At 40.2% G+C, this 25,377-nt stretch overlaps 1 protein-coding gene across 1 annotated transcript; it reads left to right on the forward strand.

Annotated features, from left to right (window-relative positions):
• Window positions 1-1,856: 1,856 nt before the first annotated feature.
• On the forward strand, window positions 1,857-25,130 carry TADA1 (transcriptional adaptor 1). Its single transcript, XM_007937740.1, has 8 exons — window positions 1,857-1,930; window positions 11,170-11,261; window positions 12,267-12,332; window positions 16,831-16,928; window positions 19,018-19,227; window positions 20,916-21,067; window positions 24,210-24,372; window positions 24,978-25,130. Exons 1-8 carry the CDS (start codon window positions 1,857-1,859, stop codon window positions 25,128-25,130), a joined length of 1,008 nt encoding a protein of 335 aa, XP_007935931.1.
• Window positions 25,131-25,377: the final 247 nt, after the last annotated feature.

A 25,377-nucleotide genomic window follows, 5' to 3' on the forward strand; every position in this document is an offset into this window, starting at 1 on the left:
CCCCGCTACATCCCAACTGTGGGATTTAGGGCCCATCCAAGTAATACAGGGTGATGTCATATTGAGATCCTTAATTTAATGACATATACAAAAACCCTATTTCTAAATAAGGTCATATTCATAGATTCCAGAAGTAAGGATTTGGACATATGTTTTGGAGGGCCACCATCCAACCCACTAAGAATCACTGGGTGGCATAAATGGTTCAGCAATCAACGACTAAGCAAAAGGTTGGTGGTTCAAACCCACCTAAAGGTACCTGAGAAGAAAAACCAGTGAAGCTACTCTATTTCTGAAAGTTCACAGCCTTTAAAATTCATGGAACACAGTTTACTCGGCAACACATGGGGTCACCATTAAGAATATACTCTATGGCAACTTTTTTTGTTTTGAATTTAGCCCACTGAATGTGAAAAAGCTTTATGCATAAAGAAGTTTATTATAGCATTGCTTTTAATCTCCAATTAAAATGCAAACAATCTTCAGTCTAACAGCTAGAAAACAAATTATTGTATATATTCTCCGTGTGGGGTATTTAAATATATTAAAATTATTATTGTAAAGATAATGTAATAAAACCAAAAAACAAACCCATTGCTATAGATTTCAACTAAGAATAGCACCATGTGTTACAGAGCAGAACTGCTCCATAGGGTTTCCTTGGCCAGAAATCTTTAGGGCTGCAGGTCACTCCACCTTTGCACAGTACCCAGCTAAGTGGTTGGGAACTGCCAACCTTCAGGTTAGTAGCACACACTCAGGGTAGTCGAGTACAAATTGTTTGTGCTACCTAGGTGCCAAGATAATATAATATCACAGTGAAATGCTTATATTAATATATTAAATGTAAAAAAGAAGATACTAAATTGAACACAAAACTATTATAATTTATTGATAAGGGTAATCTCCCAGTAAACAGTGTTTGTTGGGGGTGACAAGATACTTTTTCTTTTGTCTTTCTCCTTCTGTGCACTTTCCAAATTTTTCATAATTGAATAATGTACACAGAAATATTTGTGGAGTGCCTACTATGTGCTTTAGAAACTTAATACTGTATACAACAGTGAACAAAATACAAATCTCTGTCCTCACAGAACTTCTATTTTAGTCATTAGAGGCAAAAAATTAAGATAAAGCACTTAAATGCATATTTAATTGAGGCTGGAAAAAAGCAAGACTGCTTTGGTCGGTGTGGGAATTTAATCCCAAGGAAAGGAAATATATATTGATAACTGTATCTGCTTTATGAAGGAGCCTGAGTGGTGCAAGTGGTTTTTGATCCTCTGCTAAACTAAAGGCTGGTGGTTAGAACCCATCCAGAGGCTCCACAGAAGAAAGGCGTGGCGATCTGCTTACCTAAGAATTCCAGCGTCAAAAACCCTATGGAGAAGTTGTAATCTGTAACACATCCTGTCGCAATGAGTCAGAAATTTACTGGAAGGCTTACCTATTTTATGAGCTGAAGAGGGAAAGCATTCATTTAGGTAGAAGGACAACAGGTAGAATTCAGAATTTTCCTGTAAGGGAAAGCAAAGAGCTGTGAAGCACCAGCCTGGGAAATAGGGCAGGCGGAGCAAAGAGGATGAGTTTAGGTTAGGCGCCCCAGAACAAGGTGAAGCGAATCACGTGACTGGAGGGGCGGGAGAAGGACAGAGAAAACGCAGCCTTTGGCTCGGCACTTTTTTTCTAGAAAGGCGGGCGGAGCCGAAAACCTAACAAACATCTTCGGAGCGATTGGGGCGGTGCAGACTGGAGCAGACTTAGCTTCCAGAGCCAAGGCCTTCTGCCGAATTGGTTTGTTGGTTGTTGGTCCCAGTGGCCAGACAGTCTGCGGTCGGGCTGAGACGCGCAGAGCAATGGCGACCTTTGTGAGCGAGCTAGAAGCGGCCAAGAAGAACTTGAGCGAGGCTCTGGGAGACAACGTGAAACAGTAAGAGCTGCCTGGGCGCGGCCTCTGGGTCTCTGCCTGGGTCCTCTCCTGGCCTTAGGCGGCCGACCCGCCCCGAGGCCTCTGCAGTCTTGCGTCCCGCCAGGCGGGGCCTACGGATTTCTGGAGCCGGGACCTGGAATCACCGCGCGGAAGGGGCCTTACGTCCCTGGAGCCGGGCGTGAGCCTTTGCCCGGGATTCGCTGCCCTGGGTGGGGCGGGAAAAGCACACTTCACCTTGGAATGCTTGTTGAACTGGTGCAGGCCTGGCGCCGGTGCGGGACGCGCGATGCCGGCCGGGGCCATTGGCCCAGAGCCTGATGTGCCCAGGTCGCAGTGGGCACAGCGTAGGGTGGTCAGCCCAGGAGGGCTTCAGGGAGGTGGAGGGGTTGAGCCAGGCTCTGAAGGGCGGGACAGGAGTTCTCACTGACTGGGGAAAGTACGAGTTGCGTCGTGAATGTATTAGTTGAACGCATATGATATACTAGGGACTATATGCAAAGTGAAGGAGCTCTGGTGGCACAATGCCTGAGGCATTTGACTGCTAACCAGAAGGTTGGCGGTTCAAACCCACCAGCCACTCCGAGGAAGACAGGGAGGTCTACTTCCATAAAGATTTACAGCCTAGGAAACCCAGTGGGGGTCGCTTTTGAGTCAGAATCGACTTGATGGAAGGAGGTTTGGTTTTGGTTTGGTAAATGCAAAGTGGAGTAGGGTGCGCCAAACCCAAGCCATGGCATCTTCAGTCTCATATTTATGCGAACGCTGGACAATGAATAACGAAGCCCGAAGAACTCATGCATTTGAAGTATGGTGTTAAACAAAAAACACACTCACTGTCGTCGAGTCGAATCCGATTCAAAGCGACCTCACCTTGGGTTTCCGAGGCAGTATCACTACGGAAGTAGATTGCCCAATCTTCCTTTCAAGTAATGGCTGGTGGGTTTGAACCGCCAGCCTTCTGGTTAGCAGTCAGATGTCTTAGCCACTATGCCACCAGAGTATTGAATATACCATGGACTGCCAGAAGAACAAACAAATCTGCCTTGGAAGAAGTACAGCCAGAATACTCTCTAGAAGTGAGGATGGGGAGACTTTGGTTCATATACTTGGGACATGATTAGGAGGGACCAACTCCAGGATAAGGACATTTCGCTGGTAAAGTAGAGGGTGAGCCAAAAAGAGGAAGACTTTCAACAAGGAGCTTTGGTGGTGTAGTGCCTAAGGCACTCCACTGCTAACCAGAAGGCTGATAGTTAAAACCCACAGTGAGCCACTCCTCGGAAGGAAGGTTGGGCAATCTACTTCCTTAGTGATACCGCCTCGGAAACCCAAGGAGGGGTTGAGGGGTCGCTATGAGTCGATATCGACTCCACGGCAGTGAGTTTGGTTTTTTTGGTCAACAAGATAGATTGACATAGTAGCTGCAACAAAGGGTTCAAACATAGCTAAGATTGTAAGGATGGTGCAGAACTAGGCAGTGTTTTGTTCTGTTGTGCATAGGATCACTATGTGCAGAATCGACTTGATGACACCTGACAACAACATCTGCAAAAAACAATGACATTATTCTTGGAAGGCAGAGAGATGCTGGAGTAAATAATAGGGCTTCCAACCAGTTCAAACCAGTTCTGTCATGGCCAACAAAGCGGAACAGAACAGGCCCAAGTTTCAGTGATACACAACCCTAGTTGGAATGGAAAAAAATTACTGGTCGAAGCCGTGGAATGGGAGACTCCTAAGAAGTGTAGTGAGCTCTTTTAGGAGCATGATGTGCAATACTAGATTGTTAACTGGACTTTGGAGAGGGACACATTCAAAATGGCATAGTCAGCTGCGATATTTGAGCCAGGAATCATTTTTTGACCTAGCTAGCCAATCAAGAGATTTGGTAGCTATGCAACGCACATGCTGACGTTGTTTTCTAAGAGGGAGGTTAAGTTTCTAGCAGGGCTTTGACCTGTAATTTTTCTGGTTAGCATTTTGGTTCGCCCACATTTTAACCCTTTCCTGACCGGTTGGGCATATAGTGCCACCTACATTTTCTGCTTCTGGAGAGCACTTTTAGTGCTGCCCATCTGGTGGATGCCTATGTGACTACGTGAATCTGAAGAAAGGGCTTCATCCTACCAACCCCAGCACGAGAGATTTTTTTGGGATATAGGTGTCCCACTAATTCTATTAAAATACATATTACCTCGATTTTTTTTTTTTCGTTTCATCCAAAACGCCTTCCATTACTGAAAACATAGTTTCAACAAAAAATTCAAAGTGGGAAACAATTCTGTCTTGAAAGGCTTAAAAATCTAAGTCTGTTCCAATGTCACTTTTGTCAGCCATGACTGACTGAACCAGGCTGAAGCAGTTCAAATAATAACATTACTTAATTAATGATGAGGATACCTTACATTTACTGAACACCTTTTAAGCACTCTCGGTGTATTATCCAATCCTCAGAACAGAGATGTATGGGATAAGTACAGTTAATCCCATTTGACACAACCAGGATTGGAACCTACACTTTCTGATTCCTGCCTCTGATGCCTCACAGGAGTTCCACAGGACCTGAAAGGCATTGAGCCAATCCATCACTGAAGGCATAGTGGGGACCTAGTACAAAGTCAGGTCAGATCCTGAATGGCCCAGTGTAAAATTAATACTCAGCCAAAGTTAATGCCAGTTAATATCATTGAAGGAACTTCTGAGTAATAAGTATGAATTTGAAATGTTTCAAAACATACATTGTTACTGCCATTTTGTTTTTCAGAATTTTAGAAAGCAAATTTTAAACACTTAAAATTAGAAATGCCTGTGTTTTTGCTGCAAGATGCCTTCTGTGGGTTTCAAGGCATTTGGAATACTAAATACATGTTCATTTTCAAAGGAGGTTGGTGGAGGAGCATGATTTGGAGGATACTTTATTTTTCTCCACTTTTTTCTTTCCATAGTCTTTCTTATTATATTCTATATTATGATTAGATTGAAGTTACTTAGTTTAGATGTCATATATGATTTTTGGAGTTTTTCCTTGGGAAATTTTGGGGTAGCAGAGTTGGCATTCTGCTTTTCATTCTGACAAGATATGCAGAATTCCCACCTAGGATACTCAAGGCCTAAATGGAATAAACAAACACTAAATACATTTCTCAAGGAGCTCTGGTATAGTGGTGAAAGCTGCTAATCAGAAGGTTGGTGGTTCAAACCCACCAGCTGCTCCACGGGAGGAAAATGTACTTCTGTAAAGTTTTACAGCCTTGGAAACCCAATGGGGTCGCTATGAGTCTGAATCAACTTGATGGCAGTGGGCTGGATTTGGTTTTGGAAATACAATTCTTAAAGGTTATTGTAATAATATACCAAAAACCAGACCCACTGCCATCAGGTCAGTTCTGACTCATAGCAGCTCTGTAGGATGGAGTAGAACTGCTCATAAGGTTTTCAAGGCTGAAATCTCTACAGAAGCAGACTACCTCATCTTTCTCCCTCAAAGCAGCTGGTGGGTTTGAACTGCCGACCTGTTGGTTAGCAGCCGTATGCTTTAACCACTGTGCCACCAGAATCCCTTTTTAATATTATAATTTATATTAAAAGTATAAATAATGTTAATATTATAGGTAGTAATAAACCAAACTTCTACAAAGATTAGAATTAAACTCTAGTCTGTTATTCTCTCAGAGTTACTTAATTTTTTGTGAACGTTTATTGACTCCTAAAGGATATAAGAAGATTTTGTATGTAAATATATTCTTAAAGGACATGACTTGTGTGTGTGATTGACTTTAATTATGATTAAATTCAATGGTGACTTCTGGGATCCCATGCTCATCAGTCACACACAGGTTTACAGATACCAGAAATATTGAAGTTGGCTACTCAATTAAAGAGTCATTAAAGACCAAAGCCAAATAGCAGATGTTGGTCAAATACCAGTGGTGAAGCTGAATTTGGTGCATCTGTAGTGTGATGGTATCCAAATAGGCCTTTGTGGCAGAGACAGTTAATAATATATGTTCTGTATTCCATTTGCTCATTGATTTTTTTTTTCCTTCTTTCTATTCTTAAAAGTGCCTCTTGGTTGAATAATCTGTAATAGTTTGTATATTACAGTCACTTTTCTCATTTTCCTCCAAGAGTAGCTTGCTTTGCTTGGTTGGTACAGCCTGGCCATTTAAATATGGTCCTTGGTGGTAGGTGCAACATCTGTGACATATAAGGAGGCGGGATGTGAGTCGTTCTTTATTTGAGTTGTTCTTTATTTATCCAGTGCTCTGAATGTTCTTTGTCTGATTGTAACTTTGAGTGCCTGTGTCAGTTTCTAGAAAGAGACAGGCTTTGGTAGCTAATTCACCTTGTGTATAGTACTCAGTAAAGTTGCTAAATGATATTTTGATGATTTTGTTATTTGTAATTTAGTTTTCTCCGCATATCTCCAGTGCTTCCTAGATGTAGTATGACCCACTTCATTCCTCCCCCATCCTCCTCATCTTCACACAGGTAGACCAACTCCAATTTTGTATTGAGGAAAACAATGAGTCGGGTCCAACTCGAGGGCACATAACAACAACAACATAGAGAAGGTTTACACAGGAACTTTACCAAGCATGATGTCTTTCTCCAGGGACTGGTTCCTCCTGATAACATGTCCCAAGTACATGAGATAAGACTCACCATCCTTGTGTCTAAGGAGCTTTCTGGCTGTACTTCTTCCAAGATACATTTATTCATTCTTCTGGCGGTCAATGGTATATTTAGTTACATACATTTATGCATACAAAGATGACTTGAAGCTAATCATGTGTAGGAAAAGCCCTGCTGAGAGTATTTAAAAGCAAAACAAAAACCAGTTGTCTTTGGACATGATGACCCCACGTGTGTCAGAGTAGAACTGTGCTCCATGGGGTTTCCAGTGGCTGATTTTGTGCAAATAGATCGCTAGGCTTTTTTTTCCCAGCAAATCTGAGTGGATTTGAACCTCCAGTCTTTCCATTAGCAGCTGAGCGCCACCTAGGGATGCTGTGGTTATAATACAATGATAAGTAGGTAATAAATAGATACATAGATAATAAATGGACCATCTCAGTTAGAAATCTGCATTCTTTTCCTCAGGAATTCACATGAGGATTAGAAAGTAAACTTGAAAGTGATTTAAATGATCTACTGAGTAACTCTTAATCCTGTTCCATAAGAAAGGAACAGCGTAAACACCCCCCAAAAAGGGGTGTAGCTCTGAAAAATCATGTATGTTACTTTTTTTTCTAATGTTGTTAAAGTGTAAAAGGTTGCATTTTTTTTTCCTCCTGTATCAGATAACTAGTAATTTTTACTATTAGTGTTTGGTTTTACTTTAAAAACTAAGTTTCTGATATCCAGGAGTATTTTCTTTGTGGTGAGGTATTAAGAATTAGTAAGGTACTAGAATCAGTATTAACTACCACTCCCCTTCTAGAAAACACATTCACCTATTAAAATGTAAATCTTAAAATGTATTTTATTTCTACACCAAGATTCTTTAGAGTAAGTCTTTTAGACCAACACTCGTCTGTCAGTTTGTCACATCCTGTGGTTGCTTGCACATTGCTCTGAGCCTGGAGGCTACGCCATCAGTATTTCAGATACCAGCAGGGTCACCCATGGTGGACAGGTTTCAGCAGAGTTTCCAGACTCAGATAGACTGGGAAGAAAGAAAGGGCCATCCATTTCTTAAAGAATTGGCCAGTGAAAACTTTATGAATAGCAGTGAAACATTGTCTGATATATTACTGGAAAATTTCATAAATAGCAGTGAAACATTGTCTGATACAATGTCAGAAGATGAGTCCCTCAGGTCAGAAGGCACTCAAAATACAACTGGGTAAGAGTTGCCGCCTCAGAGTAGTCAGCCTTAATGATGTGGATGGAGTAAAGCTTTCAGGACCTCCATTTGATGATGTGGCATGACTCAAGATAGGAAGAGACGGTTGCAAACATCTAACAATCAGAACATGGAATGTACAAAAGTATGAATCTAGGAAAATTGAAAGTTGTCAAAAATGAAAGGGAATGCATCCTAGGCACTACTAAGCTGAAATGGCCTGGTTTTGGCCATTTTGAATCAGACAACCCTATGATCTACTATGTTGGGAATGACATATTGAAAAGGAATGGTGTGGCATTCACCATCAAAAGGACTGTTTCAAGATCTATCTTGAAGTACAGTGCTGTTAATGGTAGGATAATATCCATACGCCTACAAAGGTGACCAGTTAATACTACTATTATTCAAATTTGCACCAACCACTAAAGCCAAAAATAAGGAAATTGAAGATTTTTACCAACTTTTGCAATGTGAAATTGACTAAACATGCTATCAGGATGTATTGATTATTACTGGTAATTGGAATGCGAAAGTTGGAAACAAAGAAGAATCACTGGTAGTTGGTAAATATGGCCTTGGTGATAGAAATGACACCTGGGATTGCATGATAGAATTTTGCAAGACCAACAGCTTAATCATTGCAGATTCCTTTTTTCAACACCATAAACAGCAGCTATACACATGGACCTTGCCAGATGGAGTACACAGGAATCAGATTGACTACATCTGTGGAAAGAGGCAATGGAGAAAATTAATATCTCCAGCCAAAACAAGGCCAGGAGCTAGCTGACTGTGGAACAGACCATCAATTGCTCATATGCAGCAAGTTCAAGTTGAAGCTGAGACAATTAAAACAAGTCCACGAGAGCCGAAATATGACCATGATTAAATCTCATCTGAATTTAGAAACCATCTGAAGAATAGATTTGATGAACACCAATAACCAAAAACCAGACAACTTTTGAGATGACATCAAGAGCATCATCCATGAAAAAAGCAAAAGGTCATTAAAAGACAGGAGAGGAACAAAGGACCAAAATGGATGTCAGAAAAAACTCTGAAACTTGCTTTTGAATGTAGAGTAGCTAAAGCAAATGGAAGAAATGACAAGATAAAAGAGCTGAACAGAAGATTTCAAAGAACAGTTCGAAAAGACAAAGTCAGTTATTAAAATGAAATGTGAAAAGGCATGGAGATAGAAAACCAGAAGGGAAGAACACAGTTAGCATTTTTCAAGCTGAAAGAACTGAAGAAAAAATTCAAACCTCAGGTTGTAATGTTGAAAGATTCTATGGGCAAAATATTGAATGATGCAGGAAGCATCAAAAGTAAATGGAAAGAATACACCTTCCAGTCAGTATACAAAAAGTATACAATTCAGTATACAAAAAAGAATTGGTCGATGTTTAACTATTTCAGGAGTGATTTGGAAGACAACTATCTAGCCAGCTAACTGGAAGAGATCCATATTTGTACCCACTCCAAAGAAAGGTGATCCAACAGAGTGTGGAAATTATTGAACAAATATCATTAGTATCACACGCAAGTAAAATTTTGCTGAAGATAAAAACAGTTGTGGTATATTGACAGGGAACTTCAAGAAATGCAAGCTGGATTGAGAAGAGGATGTGGAACGAGGGATAACATTGCTGGTGTCAGATGGATCTTGGCTGAAAGCAGAGAATACCAGAAAGATGTTTACTTGTGTTTTATTGACTTTGCGGAAGCATTCTACTGTGTGGATCATAACAAATTATGGAAAACACTGAAAAGAATAGGAATTCCACAGCACTTAATTGTGCACATGTGGAACTTTTACATAGACCAGGAAGCTGTCATTCAAACAGAACAAGGGGATACTGCGTGGTTTAAAATCAGAAAGAACATGCATCAGAGTTTTATCCTTTTACCATACCTATTCAGTCTGTATGCTGAGCAAATAATCTGAGAAGTTAGACTATATGAAGAAGAATGCGGCATCAGGATTGGAATAAGACTCATTAACAACCTGTGACATGCAGATGACACAACCTTGCTTGCTGATAGTGAAGATGACTTGAAGCATTTACTGATGAAGATTAAAGACTATGGTGTTCAGTATGGATTATACCCCAACATAAAGAAAACAAAATCCTCACAACTAACTGGACTAGTAAGCAGCCTCATGATAAATGGAGAAAAGATTGAGGTTGTCAGATATTGTATATTACTTAGATCCACAATCAACACCAATGGAAGCAGCAGTCAAGAAATCAGACGTTGTGTTGCACTGGGCAAATCCGCTGCAAAAGACCTCTTTCAAGTGTTGAAGAGCAAAGATGTCACTTTCAAAAGTAAGGTGCACCTAACCCCAAGCCATGCTATTGTCAGTCACCTCATATGCATGTGAAAGCTGGACAGTGAATAAGGAAGACCAAAAAAGAGTTGATGTTTTTGAGTTGCGGTGTTGGTGAAGAATACTGAAAGCAGCATGGACTGACAGAAGAACTAACATCTGTCCTGGAGGAAGTGCAGCTGGAATGCTTCTTGGAAGCGTGAGTGGCCAGACTTCCTCTCACCTACTTTGGTCACGCCAGAAGAGACCATTCCCTGGGGAAAGATGTCATGCTTGGTACAGTGGAGGGTCAGCAAAAAAAGGGAAGACCTTCAAGAAGATAGATTAACTCAGTAGCTGCAACAATGGGCTCAAATATGCAAGGATTGTGAGGACACATGACTGTGCAGTGTTTCATTCTGTTGTACGTAGGGTCACTGCATCAGAGCCAACTTGGAGGCACCTAACAACAACAAAAGGTGTTTTAAAAAGGTCACAGTGAGGAAGGAAAATTATAGCTGTAGTTTTTGGCCAATTGAACCATTTGTCTGATTGTGTGACTACTTGTCAGTCCTCTTTTAGGGAGAATTTTCCTTCATGTTTCTTTTCTTGGTATTTTCACATCCTAAGGTCTAGGAAGGAAGGAAGGTTGGGCAATCCTACTTCTGTAGTGATACTGCCTCGGAAACCCAAGGAGGGGTCACTATGAGTTGGGCCGACTCGACAGCACATAACAACAACAACGACAAGGTCTAGGATGAGAGTCCCTGGGTGGCACACATAGTTAACACACTTGGCTACTAACCGAAGGATTGGAGGTTTGAGTCCACCCAGAGGCACTTTAGGAGAAAGAATTGAAGATCTGTTTTTGAAAAAATCAGCCCCTGAGAACCCTGTGGAGCACATTTCTACTTTGATAACATGAGTCGTCATGAGTTCGAATTGACTCAGTAACAAAAAGGTAAAAAGAATGGTTTAGGGAGTGCAAACTTTCTTTCCCTGGAGTGTGAGAGAGAAGTGAACTTGGGAAAAATGTAAGACCTGTGGTTCTTAATATTGTTTGTGTCTCTGCAGATACTGGGCTAACTTAAAGTTGTGGTTCAAGCAGAAGATCAGCAAAGAAGAGTTTGACCTTGAAGCTCATAGACTTCTCACACAGGATAATGGTAAAACAGTTATCTGGGGAGTTGTTTCGGTTACCCAGTGCCACTGTGGTGCTCGGGAGCTCTGGTAGCACAGTCCTAAGGCATTTGACTGCTAACCAGAAGGGTGGCGGTTCAAACCCACCAGCTACTCCTCGGAAGGAAGGTTGGGCAATCTGTTTCCATAGTGATACCACCTCGGAAGCCCAAGGTCGCTATGAGTTGGGTCTGACTCAACTGCAGTGGTTGCGTTTAGTGCCACTCTGACAAGAATATACCACAAATGGGATGGCTGGACAAACGGGAGTTTATTCTCTTACTATTTGGAGGCTTTAAGTCTGAGTTCAGAGTACCAGGCTCTAGGGACTAGGTATAAAAGCCCCTCACCTCAACCTTGGGGTCCAGCTCTGCCTCCTGCTCCTGGCCCACTGGAGCTAGAGGCTTTTCTTCACTCAGACAGCTGCTGGCTGCTGAGACAAGCCTAAGGTGGACAAGTAAAAAGGCAGAGTCCCAATGTTACCAAACCACATGGCAGGCCATTAATTCAAGTCTGTTGAAAGTCCCACGGTTGGCAGAGCATGGCAGGCTGCTGAACAACGACACAGCTACATGCAGGGTTCAAGCGTGTCATAACCTTGAGACCATTCCCAAAGCTGCTTCTTATATACAGAAGGCAGACCACATCCCTTAGACAGCTCCTCAGCTGCTCACAGTAGATTCCACCATGGAGTTGATTACCAGTCTCATCCTAGCCACTCAGCCAGGCCCAGCCAAGTTGACACACAGGAGTTATTTTACTATTCTGAAGTTTTCCCAAATTTGCAAGAAGTTAGTCTTTTTGCTTTTAAAAACTAAGGTTTTGGCTTTAGTGGTAATAGTAAGGCCACCTTAATAATGAGAATATTTAAAATTAAGAGTAAAGAATGTTAGATTAGGGGACATCCAGACCCTTACAAGTTAGACTAAAGTAATGGTTTCCTTACGTTGTAAATATTTTGTATTTGATGTGTGATAATCTTCCTTTTTCAGTCCATTCTCACAACGATTTCCTCCTGGCTATTCTCACACGTTGCCAGATTTTGGTTTCTACACCAGGTAAGTCACTGTAAATACTTCTAGTACATGTCAACCACCAAAGCCATGGGGCAGAAGTCTTAGCTCCTTTAATAGACACACACCTTCTGCTTGCCAGTGAAATGTTCTTTGAACTGCTTAGAAATGTTAGTAGCTACATCTTTTAGAGAATTTTTTTTTAAGAAGGTGATCTCCCTATACTTAGATTGACTTTGGTTTTTACTTCCAAGTCAGTTGGATTTCAGTTTACTTAAATAATTGAGAATGGGAGGTCAGGATAGAGAAGCTGAAGGGAAATGAAGAGAGGGAGTTGGTATTGTTGTTGTTATGTGCCTTTGAGTCAGACCCAACTCATAGCGACCCCTCCTTGGGTTTCTGAGGCAGTATCACTACGTAGATTGCTCAACCTTCCTTCCGAGGAGTGGCTGTTGGGTTTGAACCGCCAGCCTTCTGGTTAGCAGTTAAGTGCCTTAGGCACTATGCTACCAGAGCTCCTGGAGTTGGTATTAGGAGAAGCTATTTGGTATATTTAGGGGAGATGCGTTACATGGGGAGGGAAGCCACAGCATGCCCTAGAACCTGGACTCTCACTGGTATTCATAGTAAGTTACTAGCACCTGGAAGTTAGAGTTTCATACTGTTGATGGCCAAGTGTGCAGCATACCGTGTATTTGGCAGATGATTGGTGGAGATGGAAAGGTAGGAAATAACAACATATTGGGGACATGGGTAGCAGCTAAATCAGTGACTTGTTCCTAAAAAGGTACAAATAGAAACACTGGCCCTTTATATCTGAGTTTTTGGAACTCAGGTGGTAGCTTAAGTTCTCAATCACCTCTTTCATCTGTCTTATTTCAGTCAGTTTAGTCAACAAATAACATTAAAAACTTAACTCATGTAAGATCCATCCCAGGCTCTTGGTAAAAGCTTAGATCCCTCCTTCTGTAAATTAAGTTGGATTTTTTTTTTTGCTTTAAAAGAACAAAGGATGATTCTTGTGATCATTTATCAAAAATCCTTGTTTCACTTGGAAATGGCTAGGATTTTGTATTATCCGTTTTTTGCTAACTTCTACTCCTGATAAAGAATTGTTCCTAAAACCTAATTCCTCCAACCTCAAAAGAAGTTGGTCTCTGTAAAGTGTAAACAGTGAACAAGCATTTGTTTATGGATGTAGGTGTTAGAGGTTTAACCACTATTCTCACACAATGCCGTATTTTTGATGTTCTATTTATTAACATGGACTTTAGTTACACCTATTTTATGTCCAAAGTTAGATCACAAGGAGCATTCACTTTGTAGTATAACATTTAATTTGCTCAGAAAAGCCAGCATTTTGAGGTTGAGGTCTGCTTAGGTGGCTATATTTGGAGTGCCACAAACCCAAAAGTGATCAAAAGAAAACCCTTGGTCGAGAGAACTAGGTTTAGGTTTTATCAACTAACTTAAATAATGCAATTAACTACTTAGTGGTGGGGGAAGTAAGAAACCTATCATACAGGGTTATGAAAGAGCAAATCAAAGAAAATATAATCAGTGCTATTAGAAGTAAAAAATGCCAAACAGATATGAAGTAGTATTAGTAAGTGTAAGTGACTGATTCTAGTTAAATAGAAACCTTTGATACTGCTTCTAGTTATTTAAAAATATGTGAAGAAATGTCCCATTGGGAATTTGAGAGATTATTTCTCCATCAGCACCCAAAATCAGACTCCAAAATGAAATTAATGTTTGCTAGCAACAAACTGATGCTTACTACTATAAGTAAAATATAGGTCTTTGCACTTAAAATGATTGTGAATGATTATTTTCTATTTTCTATTTGTCTAAGGCAGGAAAGATGATTTTAATAACATTATTGACTGTGTACAGTATGCTAGACACTTTACATACATTGTCTTTAATCCTCACAACAACCTTTCAGGATGTCAAGGCCAAAGGAAATAAAAAGAAAGTTGCCTCAGGCCCTAGCCTACTTGAGATCCAAATAGTAACCTTTTGTTATGTGCAGTTGAGTTGGACCGACTCATAGTGACCCCTCCTTGGGTTTCTGAGGCAGTATCACTACGGAAGTAGATTGCCCCATCTTCCTTCGGAGGAGTGGCTGGTGGGTTTGAACCGCCAGCCTCCTGGTTAGCAGTCAAGTGCCTTAGGCACTATGCTACCAGAGCTCCCAAATAGTAACCTAGGGCCATAAAACTTTCCTGTCAGGGTTAGTCCTTATCAGATTCCACTTCCTCACCTACCCAGCAGGACTCCCAGGCTTTTGAAGGCCTGTTTTGCCTCATCCTCTGGATGTTCAGCCTGCTTTGTCTTTTCCTCACCTAACTTTCGGTTCCATTTATCAGAGTAGATTTTTTGGGGAATAATTTTAAGATTGGCTGATGGTATTATCAAGTGAGATCTGGTGTGCCAAAGCCATTTAAAGTGATAGAGACTTCCCAGACAGTTCTTTTCATTGAGGAACTTGGAATTATGTTGTTGTTGTTTTTTTTCAAAGCAGGGCTTCAAACCAGTTTGGCCTGGTTTAGTCATGGCTGATGAAGAGACACTAGAATGGACCTGAATATTTAAAATGAGGGTGAACTGGAACGCTATCCAGAACAGGGAAAATTAGGGGTTGAAGCTCTGCTAGACACTTAATCTCCCTCTTAAAAAACAAGGGCAATGGGCACATTGCATGGCAGCCAATTCTCTTGACTGGAAGAGTTGAAAACAACTGTGCCCTGCTCAAAGATGGAGGCTGACCGTCCCACTCTGAATGTGTGTCGCACTCCACAATCCTGCTAGTAATCCAGTGCCACACATCCTTTCCTGAAAGGGCTCCCTGTGCCTCTTCTGAGTTTCCCATTCCATGGCTTCAACCCGTGATTTTTCTCATTCTGGTTAGTGTTCTGGATAGCTCAAATTTAAAAAATTTGGGTCTGTTCTGGTTTTGCTTCATCAGCCATGAATGAAGGGGTTTGAAGCCTGTTTAAAAGCTTTAAAAACCTGTCCTTCGCAAAACATCAATTTTGTAATGATTTTTTTTTTCTTTCTTAAAAAGTACTTTTCAATTATATATTCAAGTATATCCTAATAAACTTTTTATTACTTTAGGTTTCTGGTTTTTTTCTTTTTTTCTTTTTTACATTAAACCATAATTTTAAAAAAATCAATAGTACAGACAATCTTAAAATGAAAGCCATAGCTCCTTCCTATTTGTTCCTGGAAGCAGCTACTTTTTGTTGTTATAGAGCAGCCTCTAGCTTCTCACAGTATGCTTCATTCTGGTTCTGGATTTACTGACTTTAGACATTATCTGTCTTTTGTATTTCTGCTTTATGTTCTATGAAATTTCCTCAACTTCAGCCTTTCTGTTCAATGCATTTTTTAATTCAGCAAATTTTACAGCATTTTTTTTAATGGATACATGTCCCACATCTGAGGATCCCAATTTGAAGTCTTTCAAAGTCCTCTTCACTTCCCTGAATTTTCATTTTTCTAGAACTTCTATTTTTTGTTTGTTTATCTTGGTGTTTTCTTATCCTCAAGTATCTTGTGATTCTTTGCTGTTCTTTTCATATTAAGATGAAACATGAAAAGCTGCCTGGAGGCTTAGCTTTAGGGTAAGCAGAAAGCCAGCAGTTAATCTGAGAGCGGCCAAATTCAAGCATGCAGAGAGCTTTACTCTGGGGTGCCAACATCCATACCAACTGCCTAAGTTGATCCTAGAAGTTCTGTGCAGTTTAACTAGAGAAGAGTAACCCACTCCCTCCCTGTCCCTTCTGTATAAATATTGGGCTTTGTGTCATACTGTGCATGGGAATGAGCAGGGCTAGCTTCGTGGGCCCTTCAAGCAGAAGGGACCAGCTCTTGGTTTAATGCCCTGCTGTCATCTTATGTCATTTTGTACTGAGCCTACCAAATTATGTAGCCAGTTCATGGGTTGAGAGAAAGGGTTTGTATGGATGCCTTGAATATAAATGTTCCATGAATCTTCTAGCTTTTAGTCTTACTGATCTCCCTTGGTTTCCACGTCGCTCACATTGTCCACACTAGTTACAAACTAGTTATCTACAAGTTAGGTTGATTTGTTCCCACCTCTTTTTCCAACCTTGTTTGCATAAACTAAGCCACAGCTTCTGTGAGTCTACTTTGTAAGTCAGCACTGTTTTCCCCTCCAAGACATTTGTTCAGAGGTCATCTTGTCTGCCACTCATTTTCTTCTTTATCTCTTTGTGTCGATATATGCCATTTATCTTCCTGTCCTTATTTTTAATAGGATATCAGAAGGGAACGGAGTTAAATACTCAATTCACCATCTTGAACTAGAAAATTCTGTCCTACTTTTATAATAATAATAATGAACAAGCCAAACACCTAATAAACATTGATTACAAATGTAAAAAGTGAAAAAACCAAATTTGTCTTCTTAAAAAAAGATTTTTGGTTACAGCTGGAAAAAACATGTGATTTGAAAGGATTTGAATTTAAGCATTATTATTTAACTTATGATTGTTACTTTTCTGTCTCATAGAGGGTGCTGGATCTTTACCCTGGACTGGGGGTTCTGCAGCCAAACCTGGAAAACCCAAGGGAAAGAAAAAGCTTTCTTCAGTTCGTCAGAAATTTGATGTATGTTATTCTTCAGTAGATCTTGCTGAAAGACTTAAGGAGTAATGATCTTGGTAGTGATTTAAATGTGGTGCAACTAGCTTTAGTTTTTAAAAGAATATTAAAATACTGGTAATAATGTTGAAGGATTTCTGGTGGCATAGTGCTTAAGGCATTTAACTGCTAACCTGAAGATTGGTGGTTCAAACCTACCGGCCACTCCTTGGAAGGAAGATTGGGCAATAATGTTGAAATAGAAGGGAGTGTAATTTTAGGAGAAAAGGTGTTACTATAATTCAAGTTTGTAAAGGCTTCAAAGATTCTGAGTACCAGTTTGCATTTTTTAACTCTAGTTTGTTATTGCTTAAATACTAACATGTTGTTATTAATACCCAGTGATTCTCCATTGATTCAAAAGTCATAACTGTTCTTTCTCCTCTTAAATATTTTCTTGGAAAAATAATTTCTAAGATTGAATGACTATATTCCAAGGGTCTAAGAGACCTGGAGGCCTCTAGTAGGTCCTCACCAACCTCTAGGTAGACCCTGAACCTTCAGGGGAACAGCAGAGATGCCCTGAGGACATTGGCTATAAAATGTATAAGGATTTTAGAGTAACTTGCTTTTTCAGTTTATCTAGGGAAAAAAATTTCTCAGAAGTAATCCCTTTTATAGGTTTGACTGAATTTTAGCTTTATTAGTTACCAAGGTGCTCTGGTAATGCTGTGGGTGAAGCTAACCAACTCTCAGCCGCTCTGTAGGAGAAAGATGAGACAGTCTTCTTCCATAAAGATTCACAGCCTCGGAAACTCCATGGGGCAGTTCTACTCTATCCTGTAGGGTCGCTGTGAGTCGGAATCTACTGTTTGGCTGTATGTTGGGTTTAGTTTTATTGGTTAACATCAACAGACACTTGTTTGCTTTTACACTTGCTTTATCTTTTAGTCATTGATAATAATAAGCCTGGATGCCACCATTCTTTCCAGAGAGACACACTTGATTTAAAATGACATGTTCAGTATAATTTTATACTTGGAAAAACAACACATTTTGTTTTTATAATACAAACTTCCAATAGAACAAGCCATTTTTGCTGTAAAATCTTCTGTGTTGGATTTAAGTAAAAACTAGCTTGGGCGTATCTCCAACTCATGATGGAGAATGCATGTGGACATCAGAAATCTCCCAAAGCAAGGTTAAGTGTTTATGGGTGAAATCAAGTTGAGAAAAAAATTTTAATAACTAGTCTTGGATAGGTTCTGTGTTGAGAATTTTACACAGAGAATAACAGTAACTTAACATTAAATTACCCAACATTATCTTGAAATATTCTTTATTAGATCTGTCATATTGGTTGGTTAGGCTTTTTAGCACTTAATTGAAGCATTAATTATATATATTGAGAGCTTAGTTATGTATTTTTCTCCAAAATTATTATCTTTAGTATATATTCTAAGATCACTAAGATATTAATTGAATAGAATAAACTACTACTGCACAAACCAAAAAACCAAAGTCACTGCCATCTAGTTGATTCTGACTCATAGCAACCCCCTTTGGGTTTCCAAGGCAGTAAATCTTAACTGATGTAGATTGCCCAGCCTTCCTTCCTTGAAGTGGCTGGTGGGTTTGAACCACCAACCTCCTGGTTAGTAGTCAGATGCCTTAGGTACTGTACCACCAGTGCTCCTTACTACTATGCACACTACCTTTATTTCCCTTTCATTCATACCTTCATTATTACTGTGTAATGGATATTAGTTAATGATTATTTGTTCACAAGTTATTTTTCTTTTGGTATAATTTTGGCATTAATTTGTGAGATCTCAAATCCAGTACATAGGTTACTTTTGTTTGTGTTTTGTTACCAAAAAATGCCGAAAAACCAAACCAACTGCCATTGAGTTGATTCCAACTCATAACGACCCTCACTGCTTTTCCGAGGTGGTAAATCTTTATGGAAGTAGACTGCCTCATCTTCCTCTTACAGAGTGGCTGATAGGTTTGAACTGCCAACCTTAAGGGTTGTGCCTTAGACACTGTACCACTAGACCTCCTTGTGTTTTATTATGGGGCACTGTAATGAATAATTTTTTTTTTTAACCTCTAGCATAGATTTCAGCCTCAAAATCCCCTTTCGGGAGCCCAGCAATTTATGCCAAAGGATCCTCAAGATGATGATGACTTGAAACTTTGTTCCCACACGATGATGCTCCCCACTCGGGGTCAGCTGGAGGGGAGAATGATAGTGACTGCTTATGAGTACGGGCTGGACAACGTCACCGAGGAGGCTGTCTCAGCTGTTGTCTACGCAGTAGAAGTTAGTTTGCTGTTGGTAGAGATAATTTTACAAATTGAATGTAATGAGGTTGTATTTGTTGCTTAAAGTTGACATTGCAGGGAAAGAACCAAAATGTCACTCTGATCTCATGGCATTGTCATCATTAGAGTTATCTTCTGAGGGAGGAATACATCACAAGCCAGAGGATTGCCATCAGTGAATAGTCTGACTTACCAGATAAATTACCCATGGTGTAACACTTCTGCTTGGTTTTATGTTTGTTTTTTCAACAAGGGAACAGTTTTTAAGGGAAGAAATGAGATTGAGAATCTGCAGAGTCCTTTGTTGCAACTGGGATGGATAGTGTTGGAGGAACATTAGAGTTGGTGTTTGAACAATGGGATTCTTGTCTCAGCACACCATTCATTCGTCCCTTTATTTTATTTGCTTAGTTGACAAAATGTGATTGGGGCATACAAGTATGCATGTACTGTCAGGTGACTGTGCGTATGTCCTCTTAATTCCCTGGGCCTTAGTTTCCCATCTGTATCTCAGAGATACTAATAGCTGTCTCATGGAGTTGTAAACATTAAATGAAAACCCATGCTAAATGCAACAGTGCTGCCCTGGGTAAGGTAGTCTTATGGATTTAATTGAAAACCCCCTGCTTGGTCCAAGCTCCCTCCCCTGTTAGTCTGGGACTAGCCCTGCTTCCATTTCAATAGACTTCTCCATCCATCTCTTAGGTACTTGCCTCTCATAAAAGTGAAGAAAAATTAAGTTGTTTTTATTTTGTGTGTATGTGCTTATTTCCTATATTTGTTGTTTATATAGCTTTTGAAAGGGGGTAATTCTAGGGACTGTCTGCACACTATTCTTATGCAAGGATTTTAGTACATAGGGCATTCTAACCAATAAATACCACATCTGGGAACTTTCTGTTCTGTTTTTAAACCAAGTTTCAAGGTAATTTGCCTCTCAAAAACTTAATTATGTGCATATGTATGCATTCATTCACTTATTTTACTTTTACTCTATTCTATCTGAAAATCATTTTTGAGGGAGAGGAGCAAATGTAGGACACAAAAACATCTTTAATAAATTTCATGTAGAGCAAGCCCATCTTAAGTAGAACTAAATAATAAGCACGTCTCTGTCTTTCCTACACCTCTGCTCCTCTGGTGCTACCCTGTAGCTCGTCAGTGAGCATTCATTGGTTCTTGCATGTGCCCTCCTGCCCCACACCTGCATCCACTAAATGCCAGTTCACATTTTTTGGTCATCTTTGGAGTTTTATGATTTCCTTTTTTTTTTTTTTTTTTTTTCAATTTTTGTTGTTAAGAATATACACAGCAAACATATACCAGTTCAACTGTTCCACATTGTACAGTTAATTCAGCAGCAGTGATTACATTCTTCGAATTGTGCAAGCATTCTCACTCTCCTTTTCTGTGTTGTTCCTCCATTATATAAACTCACTGGCCCCTAAGGTTCCTATCTAATCTTTCAAGTTGCTGTTGTCACTTTGAACCCATTTAGATAATTCTCAAAAGAGCATCATATTCAAGACAGACATATTTTTACTAGTTAAGTTAAACTGTCTTCTTTTAAGAAGACTTCAGGGAAATTTTTGGTTTAAGTTTTAAAGATTATCTCGTAGCCGTAGTTTCAGGGATAGTTGGCTTTTAAACAGAAGTTCATGCTAATTTTCTTTCTCATTTTCACAGAATCATCTTAAAGATATTCTGACATCAGTTGTGTCAAGAAGAAAAGCATACCGCTTACGAGATGGTCATTTTAAATATGCCTTTGGTAGTAATGTGACTCCACAGCCATACCTCAAGAATAGCATAATAGCTTACAACAGTTTAATAGAAAGGTAACTGAAGTTTGTGATTTTGTTTCCATCATTCATTTCCTAGTTATTTACAATACTTACATTATAGACCGCTATTAAATAATTGCTTATTGTGTTTCTGTGAGTAACTTTGACAAAAACCAAAACCAGACTCACTGCCATGGAGTTGATTCTGACTCATAGCAACCCCCTGGGTTTCCAAGGCTGTAAATCTTTATAAAAGCAGCCCACCCCATGTTTCTTCCATGAAGCAGCTGGTGGGTTCAAACCACTGACCTTTTTGGTTAGCAACCAAATGCCTTAACCACTGTACCACCAGAACTCTTTAAGTACCTTTGACAGAAGTATAATTTTATTTTCTTAAGTTCTATCCTTGCATCGTATCTAGTGAATTATTTGGGTGTTCTTTACATCAGGAGTGAGGTTCTAGAGTTTGACTGCTATATGTAGGGTAACATGAGTGAGTGCCCCACACTTTCTCAGGTGGGACGGTTTGACTCCTTTGGGTAGTACATTCTGTTGGCTCTTCAGGCAGCACTTGCCTGACACTGCAAGTGGGCCTGCTCTTAGTCAGAAGCATGGCCTGTGATTGTTGGGGCATGCTTAGGTATTTTTTTCTTAGTTAATGGTTTACCCTCCCTTTCCCAGTCAACCCTGGTAACCATTGAAGAATATTTCTGTTTTGTGAAACTCTTTTCTTGACTTTTTACAGTAGTCTTATACAATATTTACTCTTTTGTGATTGACTAACTTCATTCAGCATAATGGCCTCTAAGTTCATCCATGTTATGAGATGTTTCAAAGATTTGTCAATATTTTTTACCATTGCATAGCATTCCATTGTGTGTATGTACATAGTTTGTTGATCCATTCCTCTTTTGATGGGCATTTAGGTTGTTTCCATCTTTTTGCTATTGTGAATAGTGCTGTGACGAACGTGGGTGTGCATATTTCTGTTTTGTGTCACAGCTCTTTTTCTTTCTGGGATGTACACCTAGTAGTGGGATTGCTGGCTCATATGGTATTTCTGTTTCCACAAGCTCAGGTTTCTTGATGGTGGGAGGAGTGGTTAGGTGTTTCTCTAGGTCCTCCTCTGGCTCTTGGCAGCCATAGCTCAAGATAGTGGCCTTTGCCAGGTGTTATCAGATTGCTTTTGGCAGCTTGTTTTACAGATCTGTTCCCTCAGCTCTCTGGTCTCTGCTGGGATTCCTATCCCTCATCTCCCTCTCCTTGAGGCCTCCCATACCCTCCCTTATGTCCCTGAGTCACCCTTTTATGAGATGACATAGATTACCTTTATCTGTGTGTTAACTAGTTTGATCCCTCCAAATGAAAAAAAAAAAAAAAGATTTAGCCTAAAGATTTAAACTTTTAAGGGTGGGCTTTTTGTTGTTATGTGCAGTGGAATGGAGTCCTAGTCTAGCGACCCCTCCTTGGGTTTCCAAGACCCCTCCCTGGGTTTCTTAGGTGGTATCACTACCAAGTAGATTGCTTGGGGGTGGAGTGGGGAGGGAATAATACATTTTTCCTCAGGATTAATGCAGTGAGTGAATTTCTCTGCATGTTTGGCTTTGTGTATCTGGTTAGTTAGGAAGAAAACAGGTAAAGAGATGACAGAGAAACACAGAAGGTCAGAGAAAAAAGTATGATGGGGAGGTTTGGGAGGAGTGATGGTGGTGAAGAAGTAACAGGAAGGGAAAGGCAGGAGGTGTAACAGGGGAGTAGGGGAAAAGCTGAGAAGAGGGTCAGAGAACAGATGGTGTTGACACCATGTGGTAGGGGTTGTGCTGGTGCCCTGTGCCCATTTCATTGCTCTGAAGACCTTGATGGCGTCACAAGGATTGTTTTGAAGAGCATTGTCTTAAATTGGGCTATTTAGATTGTCATATGAAGATATATTATCTAAATCTCACTCAGGTACCTGTTATCTGGGATTATTTGTAAGTCACTCTTCTCTAGACAAAAACATAAACGAAAGTGTCTTCTTATAATGGGTGAATGTTGGGAGCAGGTCTCTCTCTGTCCCTGGCAGGCTCCTGGGCCCTCTCTCCCCTGTGGGCTGGTCCCTGTTAGGGTTTCTCTTAACAGGGCTGCTTTTGCCTGATGCCTCAAACCCACGGTACTATTCCACTCTTACTTTCCTTCAGTTTATTTCGCCTGCTTTTGTTTTACCTCCTTGTACATTCCTCAAATTGTATAGGTTGTTTCCTATTGTCTATGATGGGGAACTCATGCCTGACTTCCCAGCTTGGCTTCTGTTTGGGGGAAAATTGGCAACATCTGGATTAATTCTCTCTATCCTATATTTTTGCGTGTTGCTTCTTTTGTGCTGTATTTTCTATCCTTGCTCTTTATTTCTGATCCTTTTGTCTCTGATACCATTTACCTTCCTCTCCAGTCAGTTTTTTTCAGATATCGTATTCGTAATTAAGTAATATAGTTTTACTTGACTTGAAGCTCTTTAAGGCCAAGAAACAATTTTAATTCAGTGTCTTTAGCTTAGGAGCTCTGGTGGCACAGTGGTTAAGCATTCAGCTGCTAGCCAGAAGGTTGGCAGTTTGAACCCACTGCTGCTCTGCAGAAGAAAGATGTGGCAGTCTGTTTCCAAAAGGTTTACAGTCTTAGAAACCCAGTGGGAAAGTTCTACTCTGTCCTGTAGGGTTACTATGAGCCAGAATCGATAGGACAGCAGTGGGTTTGGTTTTGGTTATCCTGAGCCTGTTGTTGTTGTTGTTGTTGTTGCTGTTGTGTGCCGTCGAGTCAGCCCCGACTCATAGCGACCCCTCCTTGGGTTTCCGAGGCAGTATCACTACGGAAGTAGGATTGCCCAACCTTCCTTCCGAGGAGTGGCTGGTGGGTTTGAACCGCCAGCCTTCTGGTTAGCAGTCAAGTGCTTTAGCCACTATGCTACCAGAGCTCCTATCCTGAGCCTAGTAAATATTTTAACATTGTGGAGGAAGAAGGTACATGGAATTGCACTGTATTTTGTTTCTAATCTGACAGACGGGCTGCCTTTAAAAATTAAAACAACTAGTTGAAAAATAATTATGAGTTCATGTTATGGTTTTTAATAAGATGCGTTCTAGAAGCCCATTCCTGTTCCATTTGTTCAGTTGTCTCAGTCCTAATTACTAAAAATATTTCTGAAAAAATTTTTTTTCAGCCCTCCAGCCTTTTCTGCTCCCTGTGCTGGTCAGAATGCAGCTTCTCACCCACCACCTGATGATGCCGAACAGCAGGCCGCGCTCCTGCTAGCATGCTCCGGGGACACACTGCCTGCATCTTTGCCTCCAGTGAACATGTACGACCTTTTTGAAGCTTTGCAGGTAATGTGGGCGCCCTAAAGTTTACCTAGATTTATATATAGGTTAAAATACTCTTCAAGTCTGCAAAGATGTTTTTTCACTTCTTGGCTTTTTTGATTTTCAGTTTTTATTGTCATTAAACGCATTAATTACTAGTCTCATTTTTCATGTCCTAGGCCCCTAAAACTCCAAAAAAAAAGTCACTGTCATCAGGTTGATTCCAACTCACAATGACCCTCATTGGGTTTCCAAGGCAATAAATCTTTACGGAAGTAGATTGCTCCATCTTCCTTCCCACAGAGCAGCTGGTAGGTTTGAACCTCTAGCCTTCTGGTCAGCAGTCAGATGCCTTAGGCACTGTGCCACCAGAGCTCCGTGGGCCCATGAACCCTTCCTAATTCACACTCCCAAAACTGTCAACCCTATCACCACCACCACTTCCAATAAAAAAAAATTCTGATCCCATTGTTCCCATTTTAGAACCTTATATCCTTTTCTTATTATCTGATTTGAGGTTTATTAAATTCTGACTTTAAGATGGTGCTATCTGTTGCATGAGTGCTTTTTTGTATTTTATATGTTGAAAAATATATATAATTGGAGACATGATAATTTTTAAATCACAGGTACATAGGGAAGTGATCCCCACACATACTGTGTATGCCCTCAACATTGAAAGGATCATCATGAAACTCTGGCATCCAAATCATGAGGAGCTGCAGCAAGACAAAGTTCACCGCCAGCGCCTGGCAGCAAAGGAGGGACTTTTGCTCTGCTGAATTGGATTTCAGGGTGTGAGACCCTCAGCACATTGATCCAATTATTGAGAATTGAATGGTTTTTTGGGTCCACATTTCACGGCTGAAGTGTATAGTGTATATATAACCTTTCCTATGGAAATGTGACATAGAGTACATTTTGTGTTGCTACTGTGAAGCCATTAACATAAACCTGACTGATAATGACCCATATCTGTGTGAGTTTGTGTGTGTGTGTGTGATATGTCACTTTAATTACGGGAGCAAG

The sequence above is a fragment of the Orycteropus afer genome, unplaced genomic scaffold (assembly GCF_000298275.1).
Source record: "Orycteropus afer afer isolate SDZICR_OR568_19922 unplaced genomic scaffold, OryAfe1.0 scaffold00044, whole genome shotgun sequence".
Taxonomy (NCBI): Eukaryota; Metazoa; Chordata; class Mammalia; order Tubulidentata; family Orycteropodidae; genus Orycteropus; species Orycteropus afer.